General features: G+C 54.2%; 6 protein-coding genes across 6 annotated transcripts; 2 read left to right on the top strand and 4 right to left on the bottom strand.

The window, feature by feature from the left end:
- Positions 1 to 465: 465 nt before the first annotated feature.
- On the bottom strand, positions 466 to 1616 carry A1O7_05087 (uncharacterized protein; the record flags this gene model as incomplete). The annotated part of the gene is made up of 2 exons (XM_007759097.1): positions 466 to 1547; positions 1601 to 1616. The coding sequence occupies 2 exons, from the start codon at positions 1614 to 1616 to the stop codon at positions 466 to 468; spliced, it is 1098 nt and encodes a 365-aa protein (XP_007757287.1).
- Positions 1617 to 2089: 473 nt separating this feature from the next.
- On the bottom strand, positions 2090 to 2667 carry A1O7_05086 (uncharacterized protein; the record flags this gene model as incomplete). Its single annotated transcript, XM_007759096.1, has 2 exons — positions 2090 to 2568; positions 2616 to 2667. 2 exons carry the CDS (start codon positions 2665 to 2667, stop codon positions 2090 to 2092), a joined length of 531 nt encoding a protein of 176 aa, XP_007757286.1.
- Positions 2668 to 3617: 950 nt separating this feature from the next.
- On the top strand, positions 3618 to 5318 carry A1O7_05085 (uncharacterized protein; the record flags this gene model as incomplete). The annotated part of the gene is made up of 1 exon (XM_007759095.1): positions 3618 to 5318. The coding sequence occupies one exon, from the start codon at positions 3618 to 3620 to the stop codon at positions 5316 to 5318; it is 1701 nt and encodes a 566-aa protein (XP_007757285.1).
- Positions 5319 to 6661: 1343 nt separating this feature from the next.
- A1O7_05084 (uncharacterized protein) lies at positions 6662 to 7399 on the top strand (the record flags this gene model as incomplete). Its single annotated transcript, XM_007759094.1, has 1 exon — positions 6662 to 7399. One exon carries the CDS (start codon positions 6662 to 6664, stop codon positions 7397 to 7399), a length of 738 nt encoding a protein of 245 aa, XP_007757284.1.
- A 961-nt stretch (positions 7400 to 8360) lies between these two features.
- A1O7_05083 (uncharacterized protein) lies at positions 8361 to 9275 on the bottom strand (the record flags this gene model as incomplete). Its single annotated transcript, XM_007759093.1, has 1 exon — positions 8361 to 9275. The coding sequence occupies one exon, from the start codon at positions 9273 to 9275 to the stop codon at positions 8361 to 8363; it is 915 nt and encodes a 304-aa protein (XP_007757283.1).
- Positions 9276 to 13853: 4578 nt separating this feature from the next.
- Positions 13854 to 14947, bottom strand: A1O7_05082 (alpha 1,3-glucosidase; the record flags this gene model as incomplete). Its single annotated transcript, XM_007759092.1, has 4 exons — positions 13854 to 14280; positions 14348 to 14599; positions 14668 to 14787; positions 14901 to 14947. 4 exons carry the CDS (start codon positions 14945 to 14947, stop codon positions 13854 to 13856), a joined length of 846 nt encoding a protein of 281 aa, XP_007757282.1.
- Positions 14948 to 15198: the final 251 nt, after the last annotated feature.

Here is a 15198-nt window from a genome sequence, read left to right as displayed (position 1 = left end):
CGTGGAGCTCCGAATGTCCATGATTCGCGATCCCCCAGTGTTCCCAGGTCTGTGGCGTGGGTTGATATAAAGTAGCTAAAGATGAGCTGATTGGGCTTCGAGATGGGTTTGCAGGGGGCAAGTCTGTTCTTGTGTAGCCCTGAACGTAGGAACCACGGGGGGCACAGGTTGGCGATACTGTAGCCATTGGGGAAATGCTCTCGGGCGATGCTCTCCTCCTTCCGAGCAACCTTCGCGAGAGGGTCGAGCCTGTGCTTTATCCAACCGCAGGCTCTGATCCATCTCCCTTGCTCTGGCTAACGTTGTCAAATCCGCCGTTCAACTCGCCGCCAGCACCAAACATGTCGGCCGTCTCCGTCGTATAATGAGAAACAAAGTCTCGCGCGACGGCCTGAAAGCGTGCCTGATCCTGAGTGGCCAGAACCAGACAGAGACTGCTCTGTGTCTCACGCTTAGTGTGCGTTTTCAACTTTTCAGCCCAGGTATCCGTACCGGTACCGCGGACAGTGATCCTCTCAGCCAGCCATTCATTTCGGCAAAAAATCGTGACATGTCCTTCCACCGCCGTCGCGCCCAATCTTCCACCCGGCGGTCCTTGTGTCCCTTCACTCTCGCGTAGAGGATGAAGAGGCACAGCAGGCCTGCGTCGACAAGGATTTGCCGGATGAGCACCCATGCCAGCCATTTGGCCCAGGCCGATGTTCGGTGGAGTATCCGCCGTCGTCGGGATGTGAAAGTGCCGTCTAATGACGACGAGGAAAGGAGTTTATTCTGTGACAGTTGTTCACGGAGTGCCGCGACTTCGGTCGATAGATGTCGCAAGTGAGAATCGATGCGACTCTTCCAGTCCGGGTCGGAAGACACAGGCCTTGACGATGAAAGTGGCCCAACCAGAGCACCTGTTGCGGGATCCACCTCCTCACCTTCGACTATATCCTCGCTATCCCGCTGCGATACTGGTGATAATACCCTCAGGCGATTCGAATCTGAGTTCATCCTGCTCAGAGTGCCACCTTCACCTCCAGTGCTCTGACCGGGAGGTATACTTCCGAAGCTGGTCATCTGTTTCAAGCCGGCACGCTCCAGCCGTCGGGTGGGTGAGTCTGCGTCTTCATCCTCCGAACTGCCACTCTGGCTCTTGATTTGATTCCAGACGAACTCCAACTCGGCCACTAGTTCGCGGGACTCTTGCGTACCGCTGGCATACTCCTTCATCGTCTCGATCAGCGTGCTGATGTACCGGCGTTTGGCTTCCGTGCGGCTCATGCCGGCGCAAGCGTGCCATGCGTCCCACTTCTCGATTTCGGCCTCGGCCTCTCGCACCCTTAGGTCTCGCGAGGCATAGCGATGGACATTATTCGACTTCGAGTTGTTCGGGTCGGGGGATATCGAGGGGAGCGTCGGTCGTGGCAGGATAGATTCCACATTGCCTTCCATGGACTGTTTGTAGAGGCCATAGAGACGTAGGCGGGCTGAAGGCGGTGGCCGTGAAGAGCCGGTGCGTGGCAATCGGCGGACTGTGGCTAGGGCGTGGACGAATACGCGGTCTATGTCGGGAAGTGTCAGACTGACAGACGCAAAGGGGAGGACAACTACATACCCACAGAGTCTGACATGGCGCCACTTGCGCCCTCGCCGGAGCAGCCTGTCTCTACAGATATTCTCGCGGGACTCTTCAAAGCATGAGAGGCATAGATATCGTCACTAGATTTCTGCCGGAAATGAGGTGCGGAGAGGGCAGAATGCGAAGAGTCGCGTGAGATGTTGAGACGATTGTGGAAAGAAGGATTGTAGTCCCGTTGAAGTCGATGGCTGAGTGAGTCCTGTTCGTCAAAGACAAACCTCGGATACCTCAAGGTTGAGACTGAGGCGAATGAGTGAACATCGGGAGAGTGACGAGACAGTATCGCATGAAAGGCATTTGATGATTGATTGACATGGCAGACACGGCAGAGTCGCACCTCGGCCTAGAGAAATACGCCGGAGCATCTATACACAAGGACGCAGATGCATATGCACATGAAGATCCGCCTTTTGTTTGCCACCCTCATCCTCAATCGACACTCAGCTCACTGTCGCGGCACCTCATTCACCCTCCAGACTTTTGAGGCTGCGACTGGCCCTTTAAGTCACTTGACTCCTTGGCGACGCCATGCGAAGGCTGCTCCGGGTCTGTATGGGCGCCCTGTCTGTTCCGGGTCCCCTCTTTCGCCGCATCTCCACCAGAAGCATATTTGCTCAGGTCGCCGTACTTGACTTCCTTCAGCGCATCCTCGTGTGAAGCATGCAACGCGACCTTTGGTACAGCCGATTGCGATAATTGCCCCTTTTGTGCAGCGTCGAAAGCTTCTTTCCAGCGGTGAGCGCAGAGGCACCACTTCATTCCGTCTTTGACTCCCGCGTCTCTCAAGTTGTTCCCTCTGGAGTTTGTGAAATCCAGAAACTCTTGGTTTACTGTTGCCGCTATCGAGTGATTGCCCTTGTCCTCAGGACCAGTCCTGCAGTAGCCGTCACGGAAAAAGCCGACCGGAGGATCCTTGGAGTGTGCGCTCAGCGGGCCACCGGCCACTATGAAGGTGAGCGATGTTCGACGAGCATTTGGAGATGACTCTTACCGTTCTTGTTCTTCATCATCTCCTTGGAAGAGCTCGCCGGCTTCGTCGCCATCTTGGATAATTGTGCAGTTCGAGCACCGTCACCGTCAAAATGTACAAGCAGCAGACCTGCAATGTTGGGTGCAGGATATGTTCAACGTGCAAGTAACGGAATCACTGTAGAAGACAGATCAGTGAAAGCATTTTATGAAGCTCCCGGAGCTTGCCAGGCATTTTTGCCAGGGGCAACAGTCAATGCTCCAGTTATGAAATCATGACGTCTTCCGGGCTCTTACATCACCACGGGTTGAAATTGTGGCTGATCGAGCGCCTGTCACTCACACCCAATGTGCCAAATTTTAGGCATAGTAGGCTATGGGTTTGTTAGAGCTCATTATTCACCTCCAATACAACAAGCCAGCTTTCCGATGCAAGAGAAGCGCGCATACGCTCTGCGCTGTGTGCGACGCGTCGTACCTGAGGTCGGGGGTACGCGTTGATAAGATAACACTCGGAGCTGTTAAGCGTCCAGCCGGACTTGAAGTCCGGCTGGAGCTGGTGCTCTCCCGAGTCTTTTTCTTGCCAGTCACATTCATGCTACTGTGCAACTTCAACACCCACTCATACTTAGCGCCAGAACACGTTTGAAATATCCGCTCGTACTACGTGTAAAATCTTCCCAGCCGACATGAGCACAGGACTTATCAGCTTGTATTCGGAGGTAGCTTCTCCTCCCCCTATGGATGGCGTCGATGCACCTCGGTAAGGTCTCCGCATATGCGGAAGATCACCGCGGGGAGATGGACGAGCTACTAGCCAGCCACAGTAGCCGTCGATCGAAACTACCACGAAAGCCAATATTGAACCTTTTGAAACTTTCAGATTATTCTTAGTGCCCCCTCTCCTCTTCGTACCTGCTGTCCAGACTGCTTGATGAGATGGGGCGACTTGATTGACACCACAAAGACAAAGGCTCGGCGGCGGTCGTCTGCAACGGGAAGTATTGACGTGTGAATTGCAGAAATGCATCAGGGCCAAATCCCACAAGCGAACGACGAGGCATCAGACAAAAATGTAATGATACCATTAGCCGAAGATGGCGCCGTAGAGGTGGCGGCCCAGAATGTCGAGGAGGCTGAAGTACCAGTCTCAAAGGGAGTAACGGAGTCACCTGAGTTGGACGACATCGAATATCGTTACTTGACGTTCGAAACAGATATCCCGCTGACGCCGGTCCTTCCACACGATAACAAGGCTGAGATGCCACCATGCCCAAACCTGAAGGACTACGACAACCCTCTCGCATGGTCGCTGACACGGAAGAAACTCATGACATATCTGTCGTGCTCGGTGAACATTGCAGCTGCCTATTCTGCGGGATCTTATGCCTCGCCAACACTCCAACTGACTAGGAAATGGGGCATCTCTGCCGTGGCATACAAGACGGGCATCACTATCTTCACAGTAGGGTTCGGAATTGCCCCGATGGTACTGGCCCCCTTTTCGGAAATCAATGGACGGAGGCCTGTCTTCGTTGTCACCGGCCTCCTTTTCGTTATATGTCAGATATGCTGCGCGGTGACAGACTCATTTGCGGGTATGCTGTTGGCCAGATTATTTCTCGGGTTCGGAGGATCTACCTTTTCAACCATGGTCGGTGGCATCTTGGCGGATATCTGGGTTACCGCGGATCGTAACTGGGCGATGGTACTCTTCACTGGCGCCACGCTTTTTGGAACCGGTCTCGGCCCCTTGGTGAGCGGCTTCGTGGCGCAGCGCCTCCTGTGGCGGTGGGTTTTCTGGATCCAGGTCATGACCAGCGGCACGCTGGTAGCGTTGGTGACGGTATTCTTCAAAGAGACTCGCGGCAGCATAATCCTCAGTCGTAAGGCCAAGATGCTTAACAAGTGGTACGCCAAACTTGAAGAAGCTGGAGCTCTCGGCATGGAGGTAGACTGCACAGACCCGGAGAAAGCGATGAACAGAACATGCCGCGTCCGATGGAAGGTCAAAGCAGATGAAGAGAGAGCCTCGCTCGGCAAGATGATCGTCGTCTCGCTGTACAGGCCGATAACAATGTTGTTCACCGAGCCTGTCGTTTTCTGGTTCAGTCTCTGGATTGCATTCTCGTGGGCCGTGCTTTATCTACAGTTTGGATCTATCCCACTCGTCTTCGAAGTCAACTATGGGTTTACTCTCGAGCACACTGGGCTGGTATTCATATCAATGTGTGTCGGAGCGATCATGTCCACCATTCTGAGCATCTGGCAGGAAAGATGGGCTGCTAAGCATTACCCTGCGAAAGTCAACGGTAGTCCGGAGGGACGGCTCATGTTCACCTGCATCGAATCGGCACTGATGCCTATTGGACTGTTCTGGTTCGGGTGGACATGCTATCCGTCCATCCATTGGATTGTTCCAACCATCGCTGTGGGAGTGGCGACCATGGGCATCTTCAGCATCTTCTTGGCCACTTTCAACTATACCGCCGATTGCTACCATATCTATGCAAGCTCAGCGTTGGCTGCCTCGGGGTTGTGCCGGAACTTGCTAGGCGGTTCATTCCCACTAGTGACGAATCAACTGTTCACGAACTTGGGGTTTCAGGCGGCAAGCAGTCTGCTGGGTGGCATCGGCTTGGCTCTGACCCTGGTACCTTGGGTGCTGGTGCTTTACGGGCCGAAGATCCGAGCCAGGAGTAAGATCGCGAGTTCTTTTACATGAAGCCGGCGGCATTGAATAATGGTAGCATTTGTGCCTATGGCCCTTTTGCTGGGCTGCGGCATCGAGCATTATGAGCCGATTCAAGGAACTGGTCTTGGAGCAAGTCACAGCTGACTGACACCGAGAACTTCCGAACAGACACCTGCGGTCCGCGCACTAGAGTATGAACAGCTCCAACTCCCGAGATGAAGTCGACAAAAGGAATAGTGAAGAACTCTCTTGAGTCCGACGGGTGTCACTCAATTCATGCAATATCGGCGAAGTGATATGCCAGCTTGCAACGGCTAGGCGTGTGAAAGCTCGATATCTGTGCGGCAACATAACTTTCACGATGCCTTACATCACTGAGAAATCTCTTAGCAGGTGGTAAAGGGACAGCACCCGACTATACTCCGTGTTCCGAAACAAAAAAGAATCCGGCACAGTCGAAAGGACAAAAACTCTACTACAACCTCTTCTTCGTAGAAGAGGTTGTTTCGAGCTTTCATTACAGATCCCACACTTTGATCGGGCTATACCGGTTTTGGCGGACCGGTCTACTCCCATCTCACGCTCATCCCAGATGAGCGCCGATTTGACTGTAGCTGTCAAGTAGGCAAACGCATTTTTGGTACTTCAGCTTCGATATCGGTCGGTCGTCGGTACTGTGTTGGTTTCGAAGTCGAGGGGTTGTCGACAGTTCGTCACTGGCACGCCTGCTAGCCGGTGCTAGTTTGATCTCAACCAGCGAGGAATTGTTGGGAGCATTTCTGGGGGAATACAATATATTGACACCCGTCACCGGCGATGTCATGTGATGTGAAACGAGGCTGTGAAGAGCCGCACAGAGAGGTGAAGACAAGGTGCTCACTCATTGGGACGCTGCGCTTTCACTCGGCTGCGCCACTTGCCCCGGGTTTGCCTTGGTTGCAATTTCAGCTCAAACCTGCTTCCACTCTTGCAGGACTCGATGGATGACGAAAGGTGCTGTTCACGAAAGCTGGGACCGCCTCAGCAGTTTCCATCATGCCAGCCTCACGGGGATGCGCAAAGTCATGTCAACAGCTCCAGCTCACCAGGATGATGGATGTGGCACTCTGGGATCTACAAGCCTTCATTCTCTATCACTCAAAGACCAAGGTGGTGCCGAAACAGCACTCCACGAGTCCTGGGACACGTTGTTCAACTAATCCGACCGCTCACTGAGATACCCCAAAGCTGGGGACCACTGAAAAAATGGCCACAGCAAACGCAGCAGAGAGGCCAAAAGTGGTCTCGAGCTTCGAACCTGTAGCTCTCCCCTATCCTTTCTCCGATACCCCGGACACCTAACCGAGAAGACACGACGAACAGTCTACTTCAGGATGCCCTACAGCAGCGACTCAAGCTCCGGCTACTTCGGCGGCCCCGAACGCCATGGCAATGGCCACCAAGGCCGCCGACCCAGAGACTGGACGCATTCGAGCAGCGGCGACTCCTTCTCCAGACCACCAAGCCCGTCCCACGACCGCGACCGCGGCCGCGACTGCCCAAGCAACCTATCCCGCGACTATACCGACCGTGGCCGAGACCTCGATTCGCACCGGCACACGACCCTCTACCGCAGCGGGGTTGCCTTCAACCCTCAACGCGGACGGTACGCATGGTCGTCGGCATCGAACGGAAGCGACGACTTCTACGTCCCGACTCGCATCCCACGAGACTCCTTCCACAACAGACGTCATCGCCGCCGGCTCGCCAATTACGCTGGCGGTGACGATCTCGACTTCTACGACCGGTGGGAAAGGGCCCTCCCTCGCGGCCAATACCGCGACGACACCCAATTGGACTATAGCTGGGTACAGCGCTTCCCGATCCAGCGGACCGACAGGGACGCAGAGCTCGACTTCCTTCTTGAAGGACGAGAAGCCGACACCCGTCGCAGGCGAGGGAGACGGGAATCTCGACGCCACTACGGTGACACGACGGCCGCTGATGCCGACTACGAGGACAACGAGGCCGGGATGCCCGAGGGATATCGCACCCGGCGCGAGAGGGAGCGGTCGGCGAGCCGGACTTGGCAGAGCCTGTGTACGGGCACGCGTAACTTCGCGATCGAGTAGGGGCTTGACGTCTTGCAGCGAGAATACCTGGATCGGCGTCGTGAGCATGGCGAGCCGGCGGATGAGGGACCTAGAGTGCGACGACAACGAAGACGGCTGCGTTCCCTGGATTAGAGCGAGCATGGTAGTAGCATAGAGCATGGCAGTGGCACGGAGCAGCATGGCAGTGGCAGGGAGCACGCCGTTTAGAGAACGGCACAGAACGCAGTGCAGCGTAGACCAGCGTAGCGGACGAGGGTGCGCCGGAGTTGACATCCGTACTCTGCAGTCTGCACTCTGCACTCTGCACTCGTGCACTGGGTGCAGCTGACATCCAGATATACTGATGGGCAATGTAAACTGTCATGCAACGATATAGCGGTCCCTTTCCCCCCTTGGCCCTTTGGCCCCTTGGCTGGGGTCGTTCGCCAGCTAATTAGCTCAGTGGGTAGTTACAGTACTCTAAATGTCTCGCCTCTCATTCCTTCTACTCCCAATGCTACTTCGCCTGCCCAAATGGACTGCGTACTGCAGGCGGACGTTAGTTCCGGCTGCACTAGACTAGCAGTGAGGAAGTAAGGACGGTCGTACTCATCAGCAAGTGGCTCGATCAATACCGCTGTCACGATAAAGCCCACCACGTGAAACGAAGTCATGACGATGTGTTAGAGCTGAGTACGGAGTATTGACTGGGTCTTCAGTAAAGTTCAAAGCTCCTTGAAATGCAGCCGGTCTGGAGACAACGTTTGCCTCGTGAATATTCCCCTCCAGCGTGCTCCATATCCTAGTTCGACCCGGCAATCAGCTGCTGCTGGCCAAGTGACTCTGAATGCCTCATCGCTCGTGCGCGCAAGTAGCAGCAATATGTTCATGTCCCCATTTTCCCTTGAACTCCAGTGCTCCATAGTTGAACACCTGTATCACTGAAAGTCTGGCACTTACAAACGCTCCGTTCCTGATGGCATGATTTCTCAGTCTAAAGCTACCAGAATAACCGTCTCTGCATGTCACTCGAAAAGAAACCTGTGTCCACCTCCATCGGCCCACTTTCGACGGGCAAACCATTTCCCATCCCGCTCATGCCCGTTGCGCTATTCATCGTCTGCGCCTGTACCCAACTCGAGTCGGCGAAGCTCTGCAGTAATAATGCTTCGGCACCGACACCGCCGCTGTTGCCCGCAGAAGGACTTGACGTGACATTAGGTGAGCTTGTGGTGGTGTTTGGTGAGAAGAGGGTGAGGGATTGCCAGTTCGGCGTTGACGTTTGCTGTTGATTTGATTGGTGTTGGGAGCCGGATGTGGTGGGGAGGGATGGTTGCGAATGAGAGTGTTGAGGCATGTGTATAGGGGTGCTGGCGCCGGAGCGGTAGGAGTCGCTGCTCATGGACCGGAACGGGGCGGATTGTGAATGCGAGTGGTTGTGGCCATGACTATTGCGGGAGAGGTCGACCGAGGCAGGTCGCGAGTGACTGGCGGCGTGATTGATGGCGGCGAGGATGTTTGTATGTGAGTGAGAGTCATCGATTGAGTTCCTAAAGGATTGAGTCTGGCCATTGGCGGCACCGGAGTGCGCGGCACAGTCATTCTGCCATTTGCGAATATTCTCGACAGTGTCGAGAGGGAATGATTCCCAATAATCGATGCCTGTCTTCTTGTTGAGGACAGGGGGACTGCTCCGCATAGCATGGGGACCGGGTGATTGTGAGTCGCGAGTTTTCAGTCCCGGAATATTTATGGTGGACGGACCGTCAGCTAACGAGTCGGTTGCACGTTTTAGCTGCTCTGTCGAGACGGTGGGTAGAAGTGCAAGGAGAAGTGATTCGGCTTCGTGGAGACGGTGCTCAAGGCCTTCGATGTAGCCCTTGGCAGGACCTCTAAAATGGAGAGTCAGTACCATTCGCGACCAGTAGCAGGTTAGAGAGCTTGGGATGGGTGAGGAGGAGGCTCTTCGGCTGGTTTTATCCTACCTTTTTCTTTGTTCCGGCCATGTGCATTGTATACCGGCAGCGTGACACTGTGAGCAACCCGATCTGTTAAAGGCGGAAGAATCAGTTACTGTTAGGATACCAATATCTGATAATCGCGGACGTATCAATGAACGAACAGCCGACTGCTGGGCTTGATAGACGCGTCAGGTCAAGCCTCCATTGGTGGAGGAGGTATCAGATCTGGCCTTGCCCAAATCGTTGTGCCAAAACGATTTAGCCACATAGACAACCCCACGACCAAGACCTGCAGAGGTGATCTGGGGAGGTAGGGACCCGGGACGTATAAAAGGACGCACTACCCTTCTTCGTGCGAAAACATTTGCTTGAATCGGTGTTCGAAAAGATATTGAGGTGAAACTCACCTATCACCACTGCACTAATGAACCAAAAGTCAGCATATTTCTGTGCATGTGGTACTCAACGATAATATACCAGTGGCCACACCAGACAATCACCCCGCAGGTAGAAAGGTAGGTCCGCGCGTGGGCAAGTTATGTGTGCTAACATACCTTTTGTTTCTTCGTACGGCACCCGTTGCAGGCACCACTTATTCGAGTGGGCATTGTGACACAAAAGATAAGTTCTATGGGTGACTCGAGGTCCTGAGGATGGCAGAGGAAGATGCGGACTCTTCAAGACTTAAGATGAGATCAATCTCAAAGTTTTCGCTCTGGATGTCTTTGGATGTGGTGTCTCAGGTTGTCGTGCAGCTGCAGGTGATTATGGCAGCGGGAAAGCGAGATGCTCGCTGGATGTAGTCGGAGAGGTGTGGAGTCAAGTGAATAACCTCTGGTAATGTTCCCAAGTGTCGAATTGCGGTAATGTGTTGACGAATCGCTGTCTCTGGTTTCCGTCTCTCGTGATTGAAAACTTCCTGACTAAGTATGTGCGTTGCCGGAGAGCAGCATTGAGGTGTGGGAATTTGAACTGGAAGTCTGCCCAAGTCCTGCCTACTGATTCGGAAGAGCCTTGCGTTCAAGATCCGAAGATTCGCACGAGATGTTGTAGATGTGAGGTTCTGGTCGGTGAGGTGACTGCCGGCGGGTCTCCGTAGTCTAGATCTTAGGAGATCACAGGCAACCAAATACTCCGTACGTGTAATCGTAGTGAGAACCTCTTGATTGGTAGAGAGAAGAAGCGAAAGTGAATCAATACGCCGGGCCGGGTTGCTGAGGATTGATATAGAAACGGAAGTCGAGCGGTCAAGGCTCAGAATTGTGTTACAATGTGGCTCGATAAGCTGTCTGATGACTGTTCCGTGGGTTATGTCACTGTACCGAAGGTTGGAGACTGTCTTGGGATATACACGAATTCAACAGCTCCTGGAAAAAGATCAAGGGTGGTATCCGGGCAATAATGATTCGGACTTAGAATTCAGACGCGAGTGCGTGGCTTTTCTCGGGCTGATCAGGATAGCCAGCTTACGGTTGGGGACGCAAGTCGCGAATAGGACGTGTTGCGTTGGAGGATCTAAAACGCGGATATCGGTCGGCGGATTGCAACGCTGCTGGTATGGCTACCTAGGTATGCTTAAACGAGGCTTGTTGCGTCATAACGCGCTTGAGCGAGGATAGGTACTCGATACCGCCAGACGAGATGTTCAAAGAGGGTGTTGTTTACAGCTGCGGCAATATTCGCTGAGGCTGTCACAGGTATGGAGTAGAAGGAATAGAAACAGCGCACAGATCTGTTTAGGGCAGAGACCCGGAACTCTCCAAGCAGCGCGCCCCGGTCAGTCTGCGCTAGTCAGTAGAGTCCAGGCTGAGGATTGGCTAGGGTCTTAGTCAGGGCGAGCCAAAGGAAAGACGACCGACAATTCATTGCACAGTTGAAGCGGCGTGCGAGGGCGTGGAGGGTCAGCATGATCTGCGCTTACTCATGGTCCATGTCACTGGTCGTGGTGGAATCCCGGGCTTTGAACGGAGGACACGAGGGACGCAGCAGAACGTAGCAGGCGACTTGAGTGGGATGGTGTGGCGGAAGTTGCCAGGTGCTGTACAAGGCGACGCAGGAACCCGGCGGAAAAGGGTTCAGCATTGGAGCAGCGAACCAACGCACTGAACGGGCAGGGACGAGATGGTGAGAGGTCGAGAGCCCGGTGCTAATTCGTGGCTGGCAGAACATTCAAGCGGTGCCCGGGGCTTCGTGCTGAGGGGCTCCAAGGACTCGGGGCGGAAAGAACAGCAACTTCGTGAGTTTCTTCATCAAGCACGTCATCCCGCCCCTTTCAATACTAGCTATTCTTATCGTGTTCCAGTAGGTATTCACCCAACCTCTCAACGTTTGGTTGCATGGATGACACTTTTGCAATTCGCGCGAAAGGAAGCGATACCACACTTTGAGTCTCCTCTCGACCGTGGTCCCGACCCGCAAACAAGTCACGTTTACGGAACCTGATATTCCAGTCGCCCCACGATTCTGACACCATCGTACTGGTCTTCCGCGACATGGGAAGTCTCGAAGACATACAAAACGAAGCGGATACTAGCTGAAGATAGGAGACGCGACGGCGTCGAAGCTTGGCCAGCATAGGACTTTCATAACACCGCATACTATTGTAGGTATCTGTCACGATCTTTCGCTCCCAGAAGATCGCCAATCGCCCGAGATCGAACGCAACCAGCCCATCATAACCTTAACCGAACGAAAGCTTGGCCTTGCCACGAGCTCGAACCCTGCCTGCGCATCCAGCGGTTTCATTGCGCTCGTCATCACGCGTCTGCCCCAGTTACATCAGCACGAGCCAGCAAATCCGTGGTCTCCAGCGGCAAGGATGACCGAAAAAGGATGCCACTGCTGATACCATCTCCAGGTGGACATCACCTCACCAGCGCCTGTATTCTACAATTTCCTCTGGCTCCATGATGGCTTGTCCGCTTCCTTCTTTCGGCCGCGTTGATCGATTAGTTTGGGGTGCTCGCTGACATAAGGCCGAAGAAATGGTTCGGCTGGGTCCCATATCGAAAGGCTCCAGGTCTGAAAGAAATGACTCGGCCGTTGCTCATGGTGGAGATTCATTCAATGGTTTCGACGGCTGCGATCACCCATAACCCACCCTCGATTCCACGAGTTCTTTCCTTAGGCCTCTCATAGGTTCACCGACATGCCCCTTAGAGCTCGCGAGACGACGTGGCTGGTATGAACATGGCCAGTGCAGGAAAACGCCTCTTTCGACGTGATGGAAATGCAACAAGAAAGTATCCAGGTCCTCGGTCGCTTCCTCAAAGACGCCGGAAATTGGTCGTGTCGTCATGGTTTGCCTGTCTTCCATCTTTTCATGCCCTGCGCGAGTGGGCGGCACGATCAGGTTAGTAGAACATCCGAACGAACGTTCAGATACGTCTATGATGCGTGCGCCGACGAATTCGGATGCCACACGGCATTGTATTTTCGGCAGGGTGGCTTATGGCTTGCTACCGCCGAGGACGACAGAAAGCAGAGTTGGCCCAGGTGAGTTGCATTTCCGAGGTCGATATTGGCCTAGCATCCCGCGCTGTGGTCAAGCCCAACAGTCTCGAGATCGGCCACTGTGGCTGAATGTCCGCCTCCTCTAATCTTCGCGGTTTTCTAGGTAGAGCTCCCATTGGGAGGGACGCTGTGACTGCAATCTACCTTCTTGTGCTCAGGCGAACCCTCTTGGTTTCACCGCTACCTTTTTCTGCCCGCAAAGCTTGAAGCAATCGATCATTCCCTGTTGAGTAGAATTCCGAGCACAATTACCGTGCCACACCGCAAGAGTGCTGGGATCGCAAGCTTGCATCACATCATAGGCGTAGGGTGTAGCCAACCCAAAGTGATTTCAAAACCCGCAAGCTTGCCTCACACCATAGGCATAAGGTGTAGCAGACTCGAAGTATGATCAGACCCCCCCAAAAAACAGGAACGCGTCCGGTACCGTGACTGCACTGATCCCTTTCTCGGGAGCTTGTGTGGCTCAAGCCACAGGCCCGATACGAGAAGCGTATTAATTACATAGCTGAAAGACCTGGCATTCGGATTCAAGAGGAAGACCGCCACAAGAGGCTCCGACAACAGGCATCGGCCAGCCTGGTGGCACTCAATGACAGACGATTGGTCGCTCAAACCATTAAGCGGTGGATGACATGCGGCGCAAGCCACGTGTTTCTGTCCTCTGACCCATGCCCGATGCAAGTCTGAGGCTGCTCAAGCAGCCTGAACGTTGAGGCTCAAGGAAGGAATCCATTTCCATTCATGCCCACACATAATCATTACTGTAGGGTTTCTGATGCCTCAAGGGCATCTCGGAAAGCAGGCACCGTTATCTCGGCACGGGTACGGGTACGAGTAGCAACCACCTTGGCAAAGTCTATTCCTGTGTACGGAGTATGCCAGGATGGGAAAGTCTCTTTTCCAGGACGCGAAGCAGATGGTACATCGGCGCATCAAGCTGCACAACGTGACGTCGTTCGACCCTGCTGTACCTACTACCTCGTGGTCGCCATTCCTCGACGTGGCAGAGAGCCTGTTCAGCCAGGGAAGCCCGCCTTGCCCATACTCCCCGCTCCCACGTTCGCCATACTCACATCCATGTCCTCCCGCATCCCCACAGGGCCGTGCCCATACATCCAAAACTGCACGCCCAAGTAAGAGTCGCAGCAGGCTTGGAAGATCCCACACAGGCGAAACGGCCAGGGCACAAACTCCTTGCTCAAGAAAAAGTAACTCATCTTCATGGCATCTCCGGCCAGCCAGTTGATTATTACTGAGAGGCGAAACCCCTTGCAAGAGCGAGCACGGTGATTCTTGAGGATCTGCGGGACGGGCAGAATGGCTTCGATGGCAAGACCCACGTAGCCGAGAAGGGTGATGTAGAAGGGCGTCCGGGACAGGAAGGGCAGGAAGACGTGGATGAAGAGGAGTGTGCCGGCGAAGTATCCGAGGAAGATGAAGTATCTGTCGCGCGCATCGCCTCGGTTAGTTGTGCAATTCTCCTCAGAGTGTTCGGAGATGGCGCACGCACGGTCTGGTCGCACTCCACTGCCAAAACCCAAAGGGCCGCCTCCCTTCCATCATGAAGTTCCATAGCATGCCCTTGTGCCCGGGGCTGTTGTGCGCATAGCCCTGGAACGGCTGATGGCCCACGCCGCCTTTTTCTCCAGCGGCCGCTGTGTTGTCGAGCGCCACTTTCAGCAGTACAAGTTGCACGAGGATCATGAGGCACGCCTGCGCCAGGAGCGATTTGTCATAGTACGCGCCGAACCAGTAGAACACTCTGCGTCTCGCGCAGTATTGTCAGCCCGAGAATGGAAGTCCTGCAGACGTGACGTGACGCAAACGCACTTCAATATCGATGCCACCAACATGATCAAGGGTATATCCAGCGAGAACCCATCGCTCGTCTTTTTCCTGTGTATCGAGGCGATTTGGTCGGCGTAGGATGTGATCGGCGATAACACCAAACTATGCAGCGCACATATCAGCGCAGGCGTCCTCGAAGTTAATGTTCCCCTCTCTCTTTCTCAATCTCTCTCTCTGTGTGTGTGTATGTCCTCTCGCAGAACCTGACGACTTACAAGAGAGGGGCCAGGTAGTCCACGACTAACTGGAGGAGGGCCAGCATTCCGGCGGCGTCGAAAGGAAGGCCTAACGAACGATTGTGAACTTCGACCTTCATCACCGCACAGTCTCAGCAGATGTTCGCGCAAGAATTCGAAACCCGGGCCAATGGGCACGAATCGACAGCGGCTCGGCAGCAGGTAAGGTAGCAACTGAACTGTATACACACACCTTCAAGGCGACATTCTGGAAATGGTTGCTGATAAAAACAGAGAGAGAAAGACTGCGCGGATAGCAAATACAGTAAGCGGCGGG

This window comes from Cladophialophora yegresii, assembly GCF_000585515.1.
Source record: "Cladophialophora yegresii CBS 114405 chromosome Unknown aczIN-supercont1.3, whole genome shotgun sequence".
In the NCBI taxonomy this organism is placed as follows: Eukaryota; Fungi; Ascomycota; class Eurotiomycetes; order Chaetothyriales; family Herpotrichiellaceae; genus Cladophialophora; species Cladophialophora yegresii.
Note: the sequence above shows the minus strand (reverse complement) of the source record. Positions and strands in the feature narration are given on the sequence as shown.